Source organism: Zalophus californianus, chromosome 13 (genome assembly GCF_009762305.2).
Source record: "Zalophus californianus isolate mZalCal1 chromosome 13, mZalCal1.pri.v2, whole genome shotgun sequence".
NCBI lineage: Eukaryota > Metazoa > Chordata > Mammalia > Carnivora > Otariidae > Zalophus > Zalophus californianus.
In genome coordinates this window covers 9,954,791-9,974,361 of record NC_045607.1, presented here as the reverse complement: position 1 = coordinate 9,974,361, position 19,571 = coordinate 9,954,791, and the positions used below count along the sequence as shown (strand labels likewise).

Here is a 19,571-nt window from a genome sequence, read left to right as displayed (position 1 = left end):
CTTTGTGTTTACTGATACTAATACAGTTTTTAAAAATTGCACGAGTTAAGGTTTATGTGTAGGCTTTAGCTTTATCTTTTAAAGATTTTATTTATTTATTTGAGAGAGAGAGAGAATGAGAGATAGAGAGCATGAGAGGGAAGAGGGTCAGAGGGAGAAGCAGACTCCCTGCTGAGCAGGGAGCGCGATGCGGGACTCGATCCTGGGACTCCAGGATCATGACCTGAGCCAAAGGCAGTCGCCCAACCAACTGAGCCACCCAGGCGCCCGGGTTTAATTAAGTTTTATTCACTTAGTAAACATCTGTTACCTATACACATACATATTTAGCATTACCATGTACTCTGTACCAGACTCTGGATGAGCACTTTATAGATGTTGTTTCATTTAATTCATGCAAAAAAATCCATGCAAAAAGAGTAGGTGTAATCACTATCCTGCATGGGGGGCACCGTGTTAGACACTGGGGATACAAAGACCGTTAGGATATGCCATTGCTCTGGTAGTTGCTGATAGTCTAGTTGGGGAGAATAAGAGGAGACCAGTTGCCGTCATTATGCTGTGTTTGATGGAGATAAGCATACATGGAGGCTTATGGAGCACCCATGTTGGCGATAGTGTCAGGAGAAGATCCTGGAGACAGTAAAGCTTATACTTTCTCTTGAAGGATGAATGGGAGTTAGGCAAACTAGACCAGAGAGGAAGAGAAAGAGTGTTTAGGCCAAGGGAGCAGTGTTTGAGTGCCAATTTTTTAATGCAAATGAGCTTAGCAACAGTTAGTGAACATTAATAGTTACTTTATTTTACACATTTTGAAGAATGGGATTTCATTTTCAAACTTCCATGAGCTGGTTTGTTAAGAACTGACAGTTTCTTAAAATTAATCCATCTTACATTTAACCTAATATGGAATAATATCATCAACAAAAATATGGCATCATATTCTTCAAGTCTTTGGCTTTCATCATCCCAAAATGTCAGTTTTCAGAATTGAAAATAGAAAAAAAATGAAGTTTGACACTCAGTGATTTTTTAAAAATATTTATTTATTTTAGAGAAAGAGAAAGGGAGTGGGAGCACATGAGCAGGGCAGGGGGCAGAGGGAGAGAGAGAGAAGCAGACTTCCCATTGAACGTGGGGCCTGATGTGGGGCTCGATCTCACAACCCTGAGATCACAGCCTGAACTGAAATCAAGAGTTGGGCGCTTAACCAGCTAGCCACCCAGGTGCCCCAGCACTCAGTTATTTATTTACTTATTTTTAAGATTTTGTTTATTTGCTAGAGAGAGAGTGAGTGACAGTACAAGCAGGAGGAGTGGCAGGCAGAGGGAGAAGCAGGCTCCCCGCCGAGCAAGGAGCCCAATGTGGGACTCGATCCCAGGACCCTGGGATCATGACCTGAGCTGAAGGCAGACGCTTAACTGACTGAGCCACCGAGGCGTCCCAGCACTCAGTTATTTTTAATATAACCTGTTTTCACTTTTTTAAGATGAAGAAATAAATGATTTTTAGTAAATCAGAGATTTTTTCCTCCATTATTCACTCCTGTACATTAATTCTTTCATTTCTCGTCATCTCTAAGTATCATTAAATATGGGTATAATGGAAAGTAAACTTCAAATGTTTGCCCACTATTACTTTGTATAGTCATATGACCTGCTCATTGAATTTATTTCATATTTTTAAAAAATGTGTCCATTATTCAGAGGGTTGATTTTCTTTCTGTTTAATGCTTTTGCAACCCAGGACAACAGTTAGCAGCCATCACTGCCTGGGATTCCTCAGCCACCAATCTCACTGCTCATATTACTCTAGTAACCCCATTTGGTGGGTAATAGGCTGTTCTTCCTCTTCTTATATAACTTTCATTTAAGAAATAGTTTATGAAAGTGTGCTCCATGTGCATGTTGCTTTTGCTTTATGTAAATTGCTACATGGATTTTGATTACTTGCATTTTTATAAATTATAAGGTTTGTTGCTTAAGATTCATGTAGTTGTTCATAAAGTTGGATTTAAGTTCACAGTTCAGTAGAAGACAGTGAGTGAGGGTCAGCAAATAAAAGGTGGGAGTGAGCCTGTGTTCGACTTTTGGAAATTGATCTGTACTCTGAATTTTGAAAGTAAGAGTGATTAATGAACAGATCTACAGCATTGTGTAGAGGACTCCTATATTTTTTTTTTTAAGATTTCTTTATTTATTAGAGTGGGTGCACACACGGGGTGGGGAGGGGCAGAGAGAGAAGGAATGGGAAAGAAGCTCAAGCAGACTCCCCGCTGAGCGCAGAGCTTGGCATGGGGCTCAATCCAACAATCCTGAGATCATGACCTGAGCCAAAACCAAGAAACCAAGAGTCAGAAGCTCAACCGACTGAGCCCCCAGGTGCTGGAAGAGGATTCTTTATATTTCTGTCTTCAAGTAGGTCAGCTTTCACTCAAAGTGAAGTTGAAAGACTTTTGTTATTATAGAGTGTTTTTGCTTTATGTCCGTGCTTTTGATTATTTTGCACTGAAGTAGAATTTCTATTTAGTATTCCAGTTGTACTGAATTTTACTGCCCTCTGAAAGAAATTTGAAGCTTATCACGGAAGACTTAAACTCATAGAGAAATTGTCAAACTATCTAAATCTTTCAGTATCTAAAAGTTCTTGTAAGATGTGTAGGATGATTATTTTAGAAAAAAAGTATTACTTGTTTTTACTTATAGGTAAAACTTGCTTACTTACAGAAAAAAGCACCCCCAAATAGATTTTTCATTAATTTAGAATGTTTCTATAAAGCAGAAGGGAAGTCTTTTTTCCTGCATTTTTGGAAGGAGATTAGTACATTTCAGGAAAAATCAATGTGTCTTCAAAAACTGATTCTGATTTTGTCAATGGTTGTCCAGTTAGCATATATTACTTTATATGGCTCTCAGATTTCTGTATGAATTTTTTGATGCTTGTAAGTTCAGTGGCAGTTAAATCCTTTTATAGGAGAAATAGTTGAAGGTATCTTGATAAGAAATAAGGTAGCAAGCCTTAAGTTGAGAGATGTGTTTGCTGTTCTGCAGGTGTGCTCATCTGTGTGTCACTCGATGTCAGATACACATAGACTATTGTTTCTGTCAGTTTTGAAGGAGAATCTTTGTCAGTCATCAGAGTAACTGGGAAGATGTTGGTTTTTTTTTTTAATTCATATTCTCACCACTCTTTTTGTGCATGTGCAAATGTCCTACATTAATAGAAGATACATTTTTGTATTTACCATTTTCTTCATCTTGTCTTGTCCTCTAAATTATCATATTTGAAAATTTTTTTATTAGCAACTCGAAGTAGAAGCCGCACCAATGTGCTAATGGACTTACATATGGACCATGAAGGGTCATCTCAAGAAACCATCCAGGAAGTACAGCCAGAAGAGGTGTTGGTCATTTCCTTAGGGACAGGTCCCCAACTCACTCCAGGGATGATGTCGGAAAATGAGGTATGAATGTATTGTTAATTTAACTTATAGCCATCAATATTAAGGAATTAGGTTCTTTTTTTTCTCATTCATGGTCTCTTGCTTCTATAAGTCAGTATGCATTTAATGAGTGCATTAAATGCCAAACTCCCTGTGAATAGTTCTGGGGGCCTTTCACATCAATATATTGAATTGATAGCATGGTAGTTGGTGATTAGGTCTACACCAAAAGGAATTTTCCTCATTGTATAGAAGAGACAGGAAGCCAGGAAATTGTAGTATGGAAATTGAAAAGACTTTTCCAGTGACCTCTAGGAAATGTTTTTTGTTTCTTTTCTTTCTAATGATATAGTGGTATTCTTGCTTTAGAAAGCGAGACATTCTTTAGAAATACTCTGTTCTTTGGGTGATTAGGAAGAAATGGAAGACAGAACTGAAAACTAAGAAAGTAAAATATTTTGAAGAAATGGTCTTGGGATGTGGGCATCGCTTTTAAGATATTTGTAAACAGAAGAGCTTGGGACAGAGGCAAAAAGAATGAAGAAATCAAAAAGAAGCAACATTTTATATTCAACACGGACTGCTTATTAGTCGAGAAAACCTATTCATGGGGCGCCTGGGTGGCTCACATAGTTAAGCATCAGCCTTTGGCTCAGGTCATGATCCCAGAGTCCTGGGATCAAGTCCCGCTTCAGGCTCCCTGCTCAGTGCAGAGCCTGCTTCTCTCTCTCCCTCTGTCATTCCCTCTGCTTGTGCTCTCTGGCTCTATCTCTCTGTCAAATAAATAAAATCTAAAAAAAAGAAAACCTATTCATGACCTGGAACAAAGGGACCAGTTCTAGTGGCCGATGAAATGATGATAGTGGTTGATACAGCCGTATTTGGAACCGTGTGTGCCATGACCGTTAGGAAAGAGTTCTATCAAACTCCAGAACTCTGTATACACACACACACGCACACAAATGAGCTGGCAAAAACTGTCTGAATTAACTTTTTAGGAACTCTGGAATGTAATAAACTTTATAACATCTAGGGGAATGTTGAATGAGGAGAAACAACTGTTGAATTTCAGTCAGGGAGCTCTGTGGCATTTTACCTTCCCGTGTTAACCTCCCTCCATTTCCCAGCTCTGGCAGCCTTGAAGCCCTGTGCGGGGAAATATCTTCATTATGGTATGAGCCTTTTGTTTGCTGTTAATCTTATCATTCTCTAGGCCTTTAGATAGATTTTTCCGGAAGATTCTTTGTATGTCGCTCACTAGGAGTTTAAAGTACCAAGTTATCTTAAAAATACAAAATACAAAAATTTTATGTCTGCATTTAATTTCAAGCAAATAGGAAAATAATTCTATTTTTATTTGAGAGGGAGGGAGGGGGGAGGAGCAGAGGGAGAGGAAGAGATTTTTTTTTTTTTTTTTTTTTTAAGATTTTATTTATTTATTTGACAGAGAGAGAGACAGCGAGAGCAGGAACACAAGCAGGGGGAGTGGGAGAGGGAGAAGCAGGCTTCCTGCAGAGCAAGGAGCCCGATGTGGGACTCGATCCCAGGACCCTGAGATCATGACCTGAGCCGAAGGCAGACGCTTAACGACTGAGCCACCCAGGCGCCCGAGATTTTTTTTTTTTTAAAGATTTTATTTATTTGAGAGAGAGAGAGAACACCAGCAGGGGGAGGGGAGAAGGGGCAGAGAGAGAGGGAAAAGCAGACTCCGCACTGAGCAAGGAGCCCGACATGCTGCTCGATCCCAGGACCCTGAGATCATGACCTGAGCCAAAGGTAGATGCTTAACCCACTGAGCCACCCAGACACCCCAGGAGAGAGAGAATCTTAAGCAGAATCCACACCCAGCACAGAGCTGGACATGGGGCTCCATCTCACAACCCTGAGATCATGACCTGAGCCAAAAACAAGAGTCAGACACTTAACCAGCTGAGCACCCAGGCACCCCAAAATAACTCTTATTTTTAAATGGCTTTTTAAAAGCATCACATGAATAAAGGTATAGAGCCATTAAAAAAACCCTTTAATTTACTCATTTAAATGCAAGGCCAAAACAGCACCTAGAGGTTTTTGGGTTTTTAAATTTTTCTTCTTTTTAAGTGAGGAGACTATTCTTCCTTCGTATTCTGCCAACAGCCTAGGATCCCAGTGGCTGTGATTTCGAGTTCCAGGTGTGCTTAAACATGCTATTAGATTTTCAGCAAAGCACTCAGTTCTTCATTAGGTTGGAGATACATGTTTACAGCTGAGTCATGAGGCTTGTGTGTAGTGAAAAGTAAATCTGTTATTTGGAAGTCATCTAACAAATAGAAACCTTGTAAAAAGGCCATCAGCTCTAAGCTAGAGATGGCTGTGAAGTCACACTTCAGCTTCTGGTATGGACTTTTGTGACTGTATATGGTGATCGAGACAAGGTTCAAACTGGATTGATTGAATTCTGGTGCCTACAAGATAATTTGTTCCTATGTTTTCTTCCTGTTAAATTAGCTTACTAACTTTCGAAAAAATGTACTGCAAATTTAATGTCATTTTGCTATGCAGAATGCTTTTTGTGCATTTTTTAATTTAATCCTCAACAACGCCATGGCATGAATACTGTTACCATGACTCTTTAAAGATAAAGCTTAAATCCCTTACCCAAGATTACAGAGTTGGCACATGGCAGAGCCAGAAGGACCACCAGCTTGCTGATTCCAAAGCCTTTTGATTGTTATAATCCTACCCATTGCTCACTGATACCTGATTGCCTGTTCAATCTCTGATACCGGGTGATGGAAGGGCATAGGTTCACTTTTGTTTTAACTGATCTACTTTTATTCTAAGGGTACTTAAAAGCTTGATCAGAATCTTGTGAATGGGTTTTTAGTTAAAAATGAGAATTTAAGATTAAGAAGAACGTAAATATGCATTTGCTGTGGTCTGTTTTCCTATTAGTAATCTTTCAGTTCTGATAAACCAATGACATTTTATTCTTTATTTTTTTATTTTTATTTATTTATTTTTTTTGGCATTTTATTTTTCAGGTCCTAAACATGCAACTTTCAGATGGAGGACAAGGAGATGTCCCTGTCGATGAAAACAAACTCCACGGTAAACCTGATAAAACCTTGCGCTTTTCCCTCTGCAGTGATAATCTGGAAGGAATATCTGAAGGTGAAGGGTTACTTCATTCAAAGAGTTGTGTGATTCAAGTAATACTTTGTTTTGTGATCTTTAAAGGAGCCTTATAAATTATAATTATACCGTCTGTTCCTCAGCCTGAGGAGAGTAATGAAGTTTTCCTCTAATGATCTTGAACAGTTGGCTATAAAGATTGTTTCTGGAATAAATTAAGATTGCAAGAAAAAAATTTAAAAAGATTGCAAGAGACCTTTGATCATATAAAATGGAGAAGATACAAGTCTTCATTGAGACTTGAATAATGCCAAGTTTCTCTAGTATTAATTAATGTATACCAAAGCTTATGGAGCTCCTTTAGAGGGATATAGTGCATGTCTAGATGGGAAAAATGGACTCACTAGTATTTTAGGATGTTGTGTATACTTTTAATGTTCCATATTTTTTCATACACATACACCTTTATGAAGCAGGAAGATACAATGGAAATGGAGTAATACTAGAAAATTAAAAGGGTAGATTGTGAAGTGAGAATTTGTCATTTCATGTATGAGGACAGACTTTTTTAATGAAGAAAGTTGAGTTTACTATTTTTATTTTTTAAAGATTTTAATTTTTTAAAGATTTATTTGTCAGAGGAAGAGACAGAGCGCGCACAAGCAGGGGAAGCAGTAGAGGGAGAAGCAGGCTTCCTGCTGAGCAAGGAGCCCGATGCAGGACTTGATCCCAGAACCCTGGGATCATGACCTGAGCTGAAGGCAGACACTTAACCGACAAAGCCACACAGGCGTCCTAAGTTTACTATCATTTTAAACAGAACATAATAGCTTTTCCTTTTTCTTTGACTTTTTAGAAGTAATGTACATTCATTCTAGAAAATGCAGAAAAGAAATGGAATCATCTGTAATTTTACCATTCTGTGTTTTTTTCTTGGGTGTGGAGCCCAACATGGGGCTTGAAATTATGACCCTGAGTTCAAGACCTGAGCTGAGATTAAGTGTTGGATGCTTAACCGACTGAGCCACCCAGGAGCCCCTACCATTCTATTAATAACAGCATTTTGGTTTATTTATAGCAAAAGTAGGTTTATGTTGTTTTGTAACCCTTTTTTGTTTAACAGTATAGCAGTGACATTTCCCTTTGTAATTTAACATTCTTAAATATCTTAGGTTCTTAATGGTTTTTTTTCTTTAACTTCAAGTGGGGATAATTTAAACATTCTTATATGATTAAACATATAGATTGTTTCTGCTTTTCAAGCATTATAAAAAGCCCTTTGAGGGCCGCCTGGGTGGCTCAGTTGGTTAAGCAGCTGCCTTCGGCCCAGGTCATGATCCCAGGATCCTGGGATCGAGTCCCACATTGGGCTCCTTGCTCAGCAGGGAGCCTGCTTCTCCCTCTCTCTCCCTCTGCTTGTGCTCTCTCTGTCAAATAAAATCTTTAAAAAAAGAAAAAAGCCTTTTGACAAGCAACTTTCGATGAATTTTTGAATTGTTTCCTAGGATAAATTTCTAGAATTTATCACAATTTATCACAATTGCTGGCTTAAAGGGCGTGTGTATTTTTAAGGTATGGATGCAGTATTAAAAGCACCTTGGGACACCTGGGTGGCTCAGTTAGTTAAGCATCCCACTCTTGAGTTCGGCTCAGGTCATGATCTCAGGGTAGTGAGTTTGCACCCTGTGTTGGGCTCCGTACTGGGCATGGAGCCTTCTTAAGATTCTCTCTCCCTCTCCCTCTGCCCCCCCCCCAAAATAAATAAAAATTTTTTAAAACCACCTTAATAAAAATACATAAATAAAAGCACCTTGGGGCCCCTGGGTGGCTCAGTTGGTTAAGCATCTGGCTCTTGATTTCGGCTGAAGTCATGATCTCGGGGTTGTGGTATCAAGCCCTGCATCCAGCATGCTCAGCAAGGACTCTGCTTGAGATTCTCTCTCTCCCTCCGCCTCTCCCCATGCCCCCTGCTCGTATACTCTCTCTCTCTCTCTCAAATAAATACATATGTAGAAATAAATGTACCTTAATCAGTCTTCAGTCTGTTATGAAGGCATGAAAAGTTGTATGGTGGCTCATGACTTTTAAAAAGCTCACTTACAATGTAAACATTTCTCTAGGTCCATCAAATCGCTCCAATTCAGTATCCTCTCTAGACTTGGAAGGAGAATCTGTATCAGAACTTGGAGCAGGACCTTCTGGGAGTAATGGAGTTGAAGCTCTACAGTTATTAGAGCATGAGCAAGGTAAAGTGAAGCTGAACACAGTTGCTCAAATAGCAAAGAATTTACCTGGCTGCAGGATAAACTGTGTGTTTCCATGTAGATTGGCTGTGTTCAGTAAAAGAATTAAATTTAAGTTGATTATATAATGACCATTAAACTTGCATTTATTCATAGTTCTTTCAGTTCTTAAAAATGTTTAGTTGGTAAATGAATTTTTTAGGCTTAAGCTACGTAGAATAATTAAAATGAATTGCTTGAATTCGGTAATAGCATTTCAATTCTGTAATATTGACATTTTAAGGGATACAAAGATAAATACTTGGGGTTAAAGGAACTTAGAATAGGGAGAAGATGGTATACAAATGTCTAAAAGTGTTATAAAAGTGCCTTGGCAGTTCTGAGTGAGAGATGCATGTGGTTGAAAGTGTAGGGGAAAGCTTAGTGGAAGAAAATGCTATAGCCTTAAAGCTCGGCTCACATTGCGTTGGCAGAAACTCAAGATGGGGCATTCTAGGTGAAGGAACAGAATAGTATAAGCAAGTCAGGGAAGTGGGAAACCATAGTACTTACTCAGGAACTATCAAATATGGGAATAATGTGGGGTAAGGATTGAAAAGTAGATGGATACATACTGTGCTTTAAGAAGATTAATTTGAAAAAGCTCTTTAGATTTGTTCATTTAAAGATCACTGGTGGCCTTTGAGGGAGTGTTGAGGGCAGATTGCAGATCAGCTGGGTCTGAGACCAGAGTGGGCATAAAAATTACCTGGGAAACTAAAAAAAAAAACAAAAAACATTTCCCATGTCTCATTTCTGGAAATCCTGGTGCAGTTCATTTTCATAAAGGAAAAGAGCATTGCCAGTTGGGCTATGTGTGGCTTAAATAAAAGAAATATTATATTTTACTGGATTAGTTTGTCAGATCAGTTAGGATTAAATTTTCTGCAAATAAGAGAGAAACCTAAAATAATACATTAAGACAGAAGTTGAAAGAATATCACTTAACAAGCTCTCTAGGTGATTCTGATGTAGGTGTGGCTGTTCTGATGTAGGTGGTTGGTGGTCTACATTTTGTGAGCACTAGGTTAAGAAGTAAATTGAGACAAATTATAGACTGCTTCTCAGTCAACAGAAGAGAGAAAACTCTAATATCAGGGGGATGTATTCAAGTCAAATGAAGAAAATATTTTAGTATGGGCTTATCAGTTAATTATTTCCAGAGTAATTGCTACATAACAAACCATCTCAAAACTTAGTGACTTAAAACAACAAACATTTATTTGTGCTCTCAAGTCTCTGGGTCAGCTGGGTGATTCTGATTTGGACTGGGCTGACTCATGTATCTGCAGTCACTGGTGGTTGAGTAGGAAGCTCTGCTAATCTTAACTGGGGGATAGTTGGTCAGTGAGGAGAGCTGGCTGCTCTAGGATGACCTTTGCTTTGTTCCATGTGGTCCCTTATCCACCAGCAGGCTAGCTTAAGCTTGTTCTCATGGCAGAAGCAAGGACGAAAAAGAGGGCAGAATTTTATAAGGATTATAGGGTTTGAGGTTTATAAGGGTTTGAGGCCTAGCCTTGAAACTGGCACACTTTTTTACTCTTTTAGCCAAAGCAAGTAACAAGGCCTGTGCAAATACACAGAGAGGGAAATATATCCCATTTTTTTTATTAGCATATAATATATTGTTTCAGGGGTACAGGTCTGTGATTCATGAATTACACAATTCACAGCGCTCACCATACATAGCACATACCCTCCCCAATGTCCATCACCCAGCCACCCCATCCCTCCCACCCCCCTCCATTCCAGCAACCCTCAGTTTGTTTCCTGAGATTAAAAGTCTCTTATGGTTTGTCTCCCTCTCTGATTTCATCTTGTTTCATTTTTCCCTCCCTTCCTCTATGATCCTCTGTCTTGTTTTTCAAATTCCTCATATCAGTGAGATCATATGATACTCGTCTTTCTCTGATTGAGTTATTTCGCTTAGCATAGTACCCTCTAGTTCCATCCATGTCATTGCAAATGGCAAGATTTCATTTTTTTGATGGCTGCATAATATTCCATTGTACATATATACCACGTCTTTATCCATTCATCTGTTGATGGACCTCTGGGTTCTTTCCATAGTTTGGCTCTTGTGGACATTGCTGCTATAAACATTGGGTTGCAGGTGCCCCTTCGGATCACTACATTTGTATCTTTGGGGTAAATACCCAGTAGTGCAATTGCTGGGTCATAGGGTAGCTCTATTTTCAACTTTTTGAGGAACCTCCATACTGTTTTCCAGAGTGGCTGCACCAGTTTGCATTGTGTAGGAGGGTTCCCCTTTCTCCACATCCCCGCCAATGTCTGTCGTTTCCTGACTTGTTAATTTTAGCCATTCTGACTGGTGTGAGGTGGTATCGCATTGAGGTTTTGATTTGTATTTCCCTGATCCCGAGTGATGTTGAGTGCTTTTTCATGTGTCTGTTGGTCATTTGGATGTCTTCTTTGCAGAAATGTCTGTTCATGTCTTCTGCTCATTTCTTGACTGGATTATTTGTTCTTTGGGTATTGAGTTTGATAAGTTCTTTATAGATTCTGGATACCAGCCCTTTATCTGATATGTCATTTGCAAATATCTTCTCCCATTCTGTCATTGTCTTTTGGTTTTGTTAACTGTTTTCTTTGCTGTGCAAAAGCTTTTTATCTTGATGAAGTCCCAATAGTTCATTTTTGCCCTTACTACCCTTGCCTTTGGCAATGTTTCTAGGAAGAAGTTGCTGTGGCTGAGGTCGAAGAGGTTGCTGCCTGTATTCTCATCAAGGATTTTGATGGATTCCTGTTTCACATTTAGGTCTTCCATCCATTTTGAGTCTATTTTTGTGTGTGGTGTAAGGAAATGGTCCAGTTTCATTCTTCTACATGTGGCTCTCCAATTTTCCCACCACCATTTGTTGAAAAGACTGTCTTTTTTCCATTGGACATTCTTTCCTGCTTTGTTGAAGATTAGTTGACCATAGAGTTGAGGATCCATTTCTGGGCTCTCTATTCTGTACCATTGATCTATGCGTCTGTTTTTATACCAGTACCATACTGTCCTTGATGATGACAGCTTTGTAATAGAGCTTGAAGTCCGGAATTGTGATGCCACACAAGCTTTGCTTTTCTTTTTCAACATTCCTCTGGCTATTCGGGGTCTTTTCTGGTTCCATACAAATTTTAGGATTATTTGTTCCAGTTCTTTGAAGAAAGTTAGTGGTATTTTGATAGGGATTCCATTAAATGTGTAGATTGCCTTAGATAGCATAGACATTTTCACAATATTTGTTCTTCCAACCCATGAGCATGGAACATTTTTCCATTTCTTTCATGAGTATTCTATAGTTTTCTGAGTACAGATTCTTTGCCTCTTTGGTTAGATTTATTCCTAGGTATCTTATGGTTTTGGGTGCAATTGTAAATGGGATTGACTTCTTAATTTCTTTTTCTTCTGTCTTGTTGTTGGTGTATAGAAATGCAACTGATTTCTTTTTTTTTTTTTTTTTAAAGATTTTATTTATTTATTCATGAGAGACAGAGGAGGAGAGAGCGAGAGAGGGAGAAGCAGAGGGATAAGCAGGCTTCCAAGGAGCAGGGAGCCCGATGCGGGACTCGATCCCAGGACCCTGGGATCATGACCTGAGCCGAAGGCAGACGCTTAACCACCTGAGCCACCCAGGCGCCCGAAATGCAACTGATTTCTGTGCATTGATTTTGTATCTTGCCACTTTACTAAATTCCTTTATGAGTTCTAGCAGTTTTGGGGTGGAAGTCTTTTGGGTTTTCCACATAAAGTATCGTATCATCTGCAAAGAGTGAGAGTTTGACTTCTTCTTTGCTGATTCGGATGCCTTTTATTTCTTTTTGTTGTCTGCTGAGGCTATGAGTTCTAGTAGTATGTTGAATAGCAGTGGTGATAGTGGACATCCCTGCCGTGTTCCTGACCTTAGGGGAAAAGCTCTCAGTTTTTCCTCATTGAGAATGATATTTGCCATGGGTTTTACATAGATGGCTTTTATGATATTGAGGTATGTACCCTCTGTCCCTACACTCTGAAGAGTTTTAATCAAGAAAGGATGCTGTACTTTGTCAAATGTTTTTTCTGCATCTATTGAGAGTATCATATGGTTCTTGTTCTTTCTTTTATTAATGTATTATATCTCATTGATTGATTTGCGGGTGTTGAACCAACCTTGCAGCCCAGGAATAAATCCCACTTGGTTGTGGTGAATAATCTTTTTAATGTACTGTTGGATCCTGTTGGCTAGTATTTTGGTGAGAATTTTTGCATCCATGTTCTTCAGGGATATTGGTCTGTAATTCTCCTTTTTGATGGGGTCTTTGGTTTTGGGATGAAGGTAATGCTGGCCTCATAAAACGAGTTTGGAAGTTTTCCTTTCATTTCTATTTTTTGGAACAGTTTCAGAAGAATAGGTATTAATTCTTCTTTAAATGTTTGGTAGAATTCCCCTGGGAAGCCATCTGGCCCTGGGCACTTGTTTGTTGGGAGATTTTTGATTACTGCTTCAATTTCCTTACTGATTATGGGTCTGTTCAGGTTTTCTATTTCTTCCTGGTTCAGTTTTGGTAATTTGTACATCTCTAGGAATGCTTCCATTTCTTCCAGATTGTCTAATTTGCTGGCATATAGTTGCTCATATGTTCTTATAATTGTTTGTATTTCTTTGGTGTTGGTTGTGATCTCTCCTCTTTTCATTCATGATTTTATTTATTTGGGTCCTTTCTCTTTTCTTTTTGATAAGTCTGGCCAGGGCTTTATCAATCTTATTAATTCTTTCAGAGAACCAGCTCCTAGTTTTGTTAATCTGTTCTGCTGTTCTTTGGTTTCTATTTCATTGATTTCTGCTCTGATCTTTATTATTTCTCTTCTCCTGCTGGGTTTAGGGGTTCTTCCTGTGGTCCCGTCTGTTCTTCCTCCAGCTCCTTTAGGTATAGGGTTAGGTTGTGTATTTGAGACCTTTCTTGTTTTTTGAGAAAGGCTTGTATTGTTATATACTTTCCTCTTAGGCCTGCCTTTGCTGCATCCCAAAGATTTTGAACAGTTGTGTTTTCCTTTTCATTTGTTTCCATGAGCTTTTTTAATTCTTTAATTTCCTGGTTGACCCATTTGTTCTTTAGTAGGATGCTTTTTAGCCTCCATATATTTGAGTTCTTTCCAGCTTTCCTCTTGTGATTGAGGTCAAGTTTCAAAGCACTGTGGTCTGAAAATATGTAGGGAATGATCCCAGTCTTTTGGTACCGGTTGAGACCTGATTTGTGACCCAGGATGGGATCTATTCTGGAGAATGTTCCAGTCTCAAGAAGAATGTGTATTCTGTTGCTTTGGGATGGAATGTTCTGAATATGTCTGTCAAGTCCATCTGGTCCAGTGTATCATTTAAAGCCTTTATTTCCTTGTTGATCTTTTGCTTAGATGATCTGTCCATTTCAGTGAGGGGGGTGTTAAAGTCCCCTACTATTATTGTATTATTGTCGATGTGTTTCTTTGATTTTGTTAGTAATTGGCTTATATAATTGGCTGCTCCCATGTTAGGGGCATAGATAATTAAAATTGTTAGATCTTTTTGTTAGATAGACCCATTAGGTATGATATAGTGTCCTTCCTCGTCTCTTATTATAGTCTTTGGTTTAAAACCTAATTTGCCTGATATAAGGATTGCCACCCCAGCTTTCTTTTGATGTCCATTAGCATGGTAAATGGTTTTCCACCCCCTCACTTTAAATCTGGAAGTGTCTTTGGGTCTAAAATGAATCTCTTGCAGACAGCATATTGATGGGTCTTGTTTTTAAATCCAATCTGATACCCTGTGTCTTTTGATTGGGGCATTTAGCCCATTTACATTCAGGGTAACTATTGAAAGATATGAATTTAGTACCACTTTATTGCCTGTAAGGTGACTGTTACTGTATATTGTCTCTGTTTCTTTTTGGTCTATGTTACTTTTAGGCTCTCTCTTTGCTTAGAGGACCCCTTTCAATATTTCTTGTAGGGCTGGTTTCGTGTTTGCAAATTCCTTTAGTTTTTGTTTGTCCTGGAAGCTTTTTATCTCTCCTTCTATTTTCAATGACAGCCTAGCTGGATGTAGTATTCTTGGCTGCATATTTTTCTTGTTTAGTGCTCTGGATATATCATGCGAGTCCTTTCCGGCCTGCCAGGTCTCTATGGATAGGTCTGCTGCCATTTATCCCAATTTTTTATCAGAGTCACACTGCAGAGGTTGCCCCAGTTAATCTGTCAGAAATGGGGGTACAGATGCTGAGCTTAGTTCATAGAAGGAAACATAGAAGGGATAATTCAATGCTGGTATTGCATGCTTGGTGTTAATGATAAAATATGTATCTTTAAAGTTGATTTAAAAAAATAGCTGTGCTGTCATTTTCAAAATGCATAATTTTGTTTCTGATAGCTACAACACAAGATAATCTTGATGATAAGTTAAGGAAGTTTGAAATACGTGACATGATGGGACTGACAGATGACAGAGATATATCAGAAACAGTGAGTGAGACCTGGAGTACAGATGTCTTGGGAAGTGATTTCGACCCTAACATTGATGAAGATCGCTTACAAGAAATTGCAGGTAACTGCTGTTTAATTTCTCTGGAAGATTGCTGTTTAGTTATTCATATCTATCTACCCTCATGGGCAGGGACTTCAGCCTCAGACAGACAGACCTAGGAAGCTGAGATAACTATGTAACAAGGCACTTGTGTCTTTTTTTCCTTACCGAAATATAGGTAGCGTTTTTCCCTGTCTGCGTTTAACTCCCCCTCCCCTGCCAAAAAAGAACCAGTCTTCTGAATTACCTTCTTTTCAGGGCATAATATATATTCTGAGGATATTCTTTTTGAGACTACACACCTTACCTGAAAATGAAAATTCTTATAGATTATAGCCATAAAATCTTTCAGAATAATATAATACTGAGATTCTCTAAAAATTGAATTTAATAGGGTGCCTGGCTGGCTCACTCGGTAGAGTATGTGACTCTTGATCTCAGGGTTGTGAGTTGAAGCCCCACTTTGGGTGTAGAGCTTACTTAAGGGAAAAAAAAAAAAAAAGGAATTTCTTCTGGAAGGATTAATTCATTTCCAAAGAGTAACTAGTTTTTTCTTTTTTTTTAAATACAAGTTTATGGAGGTACTATTTACATACTTTAAAATTCACCCCCTTTAGGGTACTGTTCTCTGAGTTCTGAAAGATTTCATACAGTCCTATAAGCAGCATCTTCATTTTCTCTTTAAATCATGGAACGTTTCAGGCAAATACAAGAGGGAAGAATGTACTCTGTGTACCAGTCATTCAGCTTTAACTATTACACATGCACACGTGGCCAGTTTTGTCTCATCTCTTCTCCCACTACCCCTTTTACCCTGTCCCCCTGTTATGTTTAGGCAAGTTCCAGATGTTATTTTATTTGTAATTATTTTATGATATATCTTTAAAAGGTAACTTTCACCAGTAACCTTTTGCCAAAAGTTTTTTATGCACTGCAGTAGAATTGTTCTTTTGTTAGGCGTTATCAGGTGTCATGGAGCATCCTGAACTTGAGTATTTCTAACACGGTGTATGATAATGTTTAATCCTTTCTATTTGTATTTTTAAGTAGTGTAAACAGATTTCTTAATTGGTTTTGCATTACTTTGTTTCAGGGGCCAAAGTAGTATTTTTCCTGGCAGAAAGCTCTGTTTGAGCAATGAGCTGTATTTGCAGTTGAATGCGTGCTACAGAGATGTGTATTTTCCTGCAAATATATTTTACTGCTCTGAATATGTGGCTAATGTGCCAGAAGAAAACATATTTGGCCAGTATAACTTTCTGTGGTTTAGTGTCTCCATTTGAGTGTTTTTAATCCCTGTGAGGACTATACATTTTAGGTATTTTGGGACACATGTAAAAATGTGCTACAAAACCAAGATGAAAGCTAGTTGAAATGACTTGACCTAATGATGGATGTTTTCTCTATGGAGAGTCCAAGGTGAACAGGAGGAAACTGAGAAAAAGGAGCTTGTGCCATTGTGACCAATGTCGGAAATTTTGTTTTTAGTGGTGCTGTTGATTGAAATTACACTTACCTTGGCTTCCTTCTTGTGGATAGAGTAGAGATGACAGTTAGTTTAGTGTTTGGCCCTTCTCCATTATCACTGCTCTTTCCATCAGGATCTTCGTTAACCCTTTGCTCCCCACTGGTTATACAGGTGCAGCAGCAGAGAACATGTTAGGCAGTTTACTGTGCCTGCCAGGTTCAGGGTCAGTGCTTCTTGACCCCTGCACTGGTTCTACCATATCAGAGACAACAAGCGAAGCTTGGAGTGTAGAGGTATTGCCAAGTGACTCAGGTTAGTATGCTGTCATTGTTTGCTTTTTGATTTGCACAGAAGTTTTAAATGTAAGGTATCTTAATTCCTGTACTGTGTACATTTTGTCAAGCGTGACACAACCATATTACTAAGAATTTCAGATGGACAGTTAGGGCATTTTCTGTCCATCAAGAAAAAATGCAGTTGGATGGCATAGGCTAAGATGGCAGGTGCTTTTTGACTCTGTGTTCAGTTATTTGTAAGTATTTGTTAGCAACTCACCAGAGTTCTGTGTGTGACACTGAGTTTGGTATCTCCCACTAACTCATCACAAAATAGGAATAGCAGTACAGCTTGAACCCTGAGCAGTTGGATGCGTGGCAAGCATGCCCAGATTCATCCCAGGGAGAACTTGACCCTTTAAAAGATATCTAATTTTGAAATGTACTGAAATTGAGACTCTGGAGTCCTGAGAATTACTTTGTGTAGGATTATTACAAATATATATAAAGTGTTTTGTACTTTCTCTTTTCTTAAATATTGCATTTCTCCTTTTTTTCTGATTATGAAGATTAAAATTTTGCTTTCGATTAAATGTCAACTACCAGAATGCAAATTTAAGTAACTGTATATCTGAATTACATTCTGTCTGATCTACTGGGCTCAAGAATAATTAAGTGATTCTGATATGTTTATAATATTAATGCACTCAGACATGCTGACCTTTACATAAGGAGACAGTACAGTTAGCTTACTATCTGTTGAGTGTCCGGAGGAGTTATTTTTAGAAAATGTTTGGTTTAATGTTAAGCTATTCTGTATGCTCTTGTTGAGTTTACTTCTTAACCAGCAGCATATTTTATGAGATTAGTGATCTACAGGCAGAGTTTTCACCTTTGCACAACAAACTGGCCTATATTGGAATGAAAATCCCAACCTCAGCTTCTTTAACACTCGATCTAACTAACTTTGCTAACTGGCCCAGACTTAGAAATCTGTTTACAATGATTTCATTCACACTCTGGTAGCTTTCCTCATGTGGGTCACAGGCTGAACCTGTGGCATGCTAACAGAATCACTCATGTGGCACCTCATGTCTTCTGTTTAGAGGCCCCGGATCTAAAGCAGGAGGAGCGTCTACAAGAGCTGGAGAGCTGTTCTGGACTAGGTAGCACATCTGATGATACGGATGTCAGGGAGGTCAGTTCCCGCCCCAGCACACCAGGCCTCAGTGTTGTGTCGGGTATGTCTGTCTTGTTTTAAGGAATAAGGATTGCAAGGTGTGTTCCCACCTCTTCATTTATAAAGTTGTTAACAGAGATATGTTTTATTTAAGAGTTGAGGAATTTCTAGGAAACAAAATTATTTCCGTGGGACCTTAAATCTATGAGAACTTAACATGTGGCTTTCTAGAGCCTGTTGAAGTAATTGGCAAACAGTCTGTGTGTTCCCTCTCTAATTCTATCTGTTCTTGGTGGCCTCTGCTACTGTATTTGGATACCACATGATACTTGCAATTATGTTGTACAAATCAAGGCAAGCATATTTAGGCAGTAGTACAATAAAGGATATGATACCAAACATCTCACACGTATAGCACTGGGACATAAAAATTTTGAGAATATTTACATTTCTCCAAACTTCATATACTTTTTGTGTGGTTATTTTGTTCTTTTTGCTGTTTATTTTTTACTTTATTTTTTTTTTAAAGGCATTAGTGCAACCTCTGAGGATATTCCCAATAAGATTGAAGACCTGAGATCTGAGTGCAGCTCTGATTTTGGGGGTAAAGATTCTGTCACTAGTCCAGACATGGATGAAGTAACTCATGGTAAGAAGGGGAAAGGAGAATGACTTAAAAATGATCACATTCACAGGTGAAACTGGCAGTCTTATACTTTTGCCAGTGATAATATCAGTTGATCGAGCACTTCGGGGCATAATTTTGGCAGTACGTATGTAAGGCCTTGAAAATTCACAAACCAGGGGCGCCTGGGTGGCTCACTTGGTTAAGCATCCGATTCTAGGTCTCAGCTCAGGTCTTATTCTCAGGGTCGTGCGTTCAGGTCCTGTGTTGGGCTCCACACTGGGCCCAGAGCCTACTTAAAAAAAAAAAAAAAAAAAAAAAAAAAATTCACAAACTAAATTTGGTTCAGTTAGTCCACTTTAGGAATTAGTCATCAGGAAACCATTCCATGTATGCAGAAAGTCTTACGTTCTTCATAGCATTTATATTGGCAGAAAATGAGAAACAACCTAAGGGTTGAAAAATAGAATTGCTAAGTGAATTTTGATGCACCCACTCATAATTTATGCGGCTGGGTTTTGTTTTTGTTTTTGATTAAAAAAACTATCATAGAGAAAGCACAGGAAAGAAATGCCAAAATGCTAGCAGTGGTTTTATGTACTGGGCTTTTAGATACTTTTTCTTTCTTACAAAAAATGTT

General features: G+C 38.6%; 1 protein-coding gene across 7 annotated transcripts in view; it reads left to right on the top strand.

Annotated features, from left to right (window-relative positions):
• Positions 1-19,571, top strand: part of GAPVD1 (GTPase activating protein and VPS9 domains 1) — a 75,163-nt gene that overhangs the window by 35,088 nt on the left and 20,504 nt on the right. For 3 of the 7 annotated variants that reach the window (XM_027614540.2, XM_027614543.2, XM_027614546.2), the window contains exons 8-14: positions 3,303-3,463; positions 6,466-6,595; positions 8,677-8,802; positions 15,231-15,404; positions 17,023-17,163; positions 18,233-18,367; positions 18,836-18,955. In XM_027614540.2, the coding sequence (XP_027470341.1) occupies positions 3,303-3,463; positions 6,466-6,595; positions 8,677-8,802; positions 15,231-15,404; positions 17,023-17,163; positions 18,233-18,367; positions 18,836-18,955 (987 nt within the window). The remainder of the gene's footprint in view (positions 1-3,302; positions 3,464-6,465; positions 6,596-8,676; positions 8,803-15,230; positions 15,405-17,022; positions 17,164-18,232; positions 18,368-18,835; positions 18,956-19,571) is intronic. The other 4 variants (XM_027614545.2, XM_027614542.2, XR_003523583.2 and 1 more) reach the window with 3 other exon arrangements.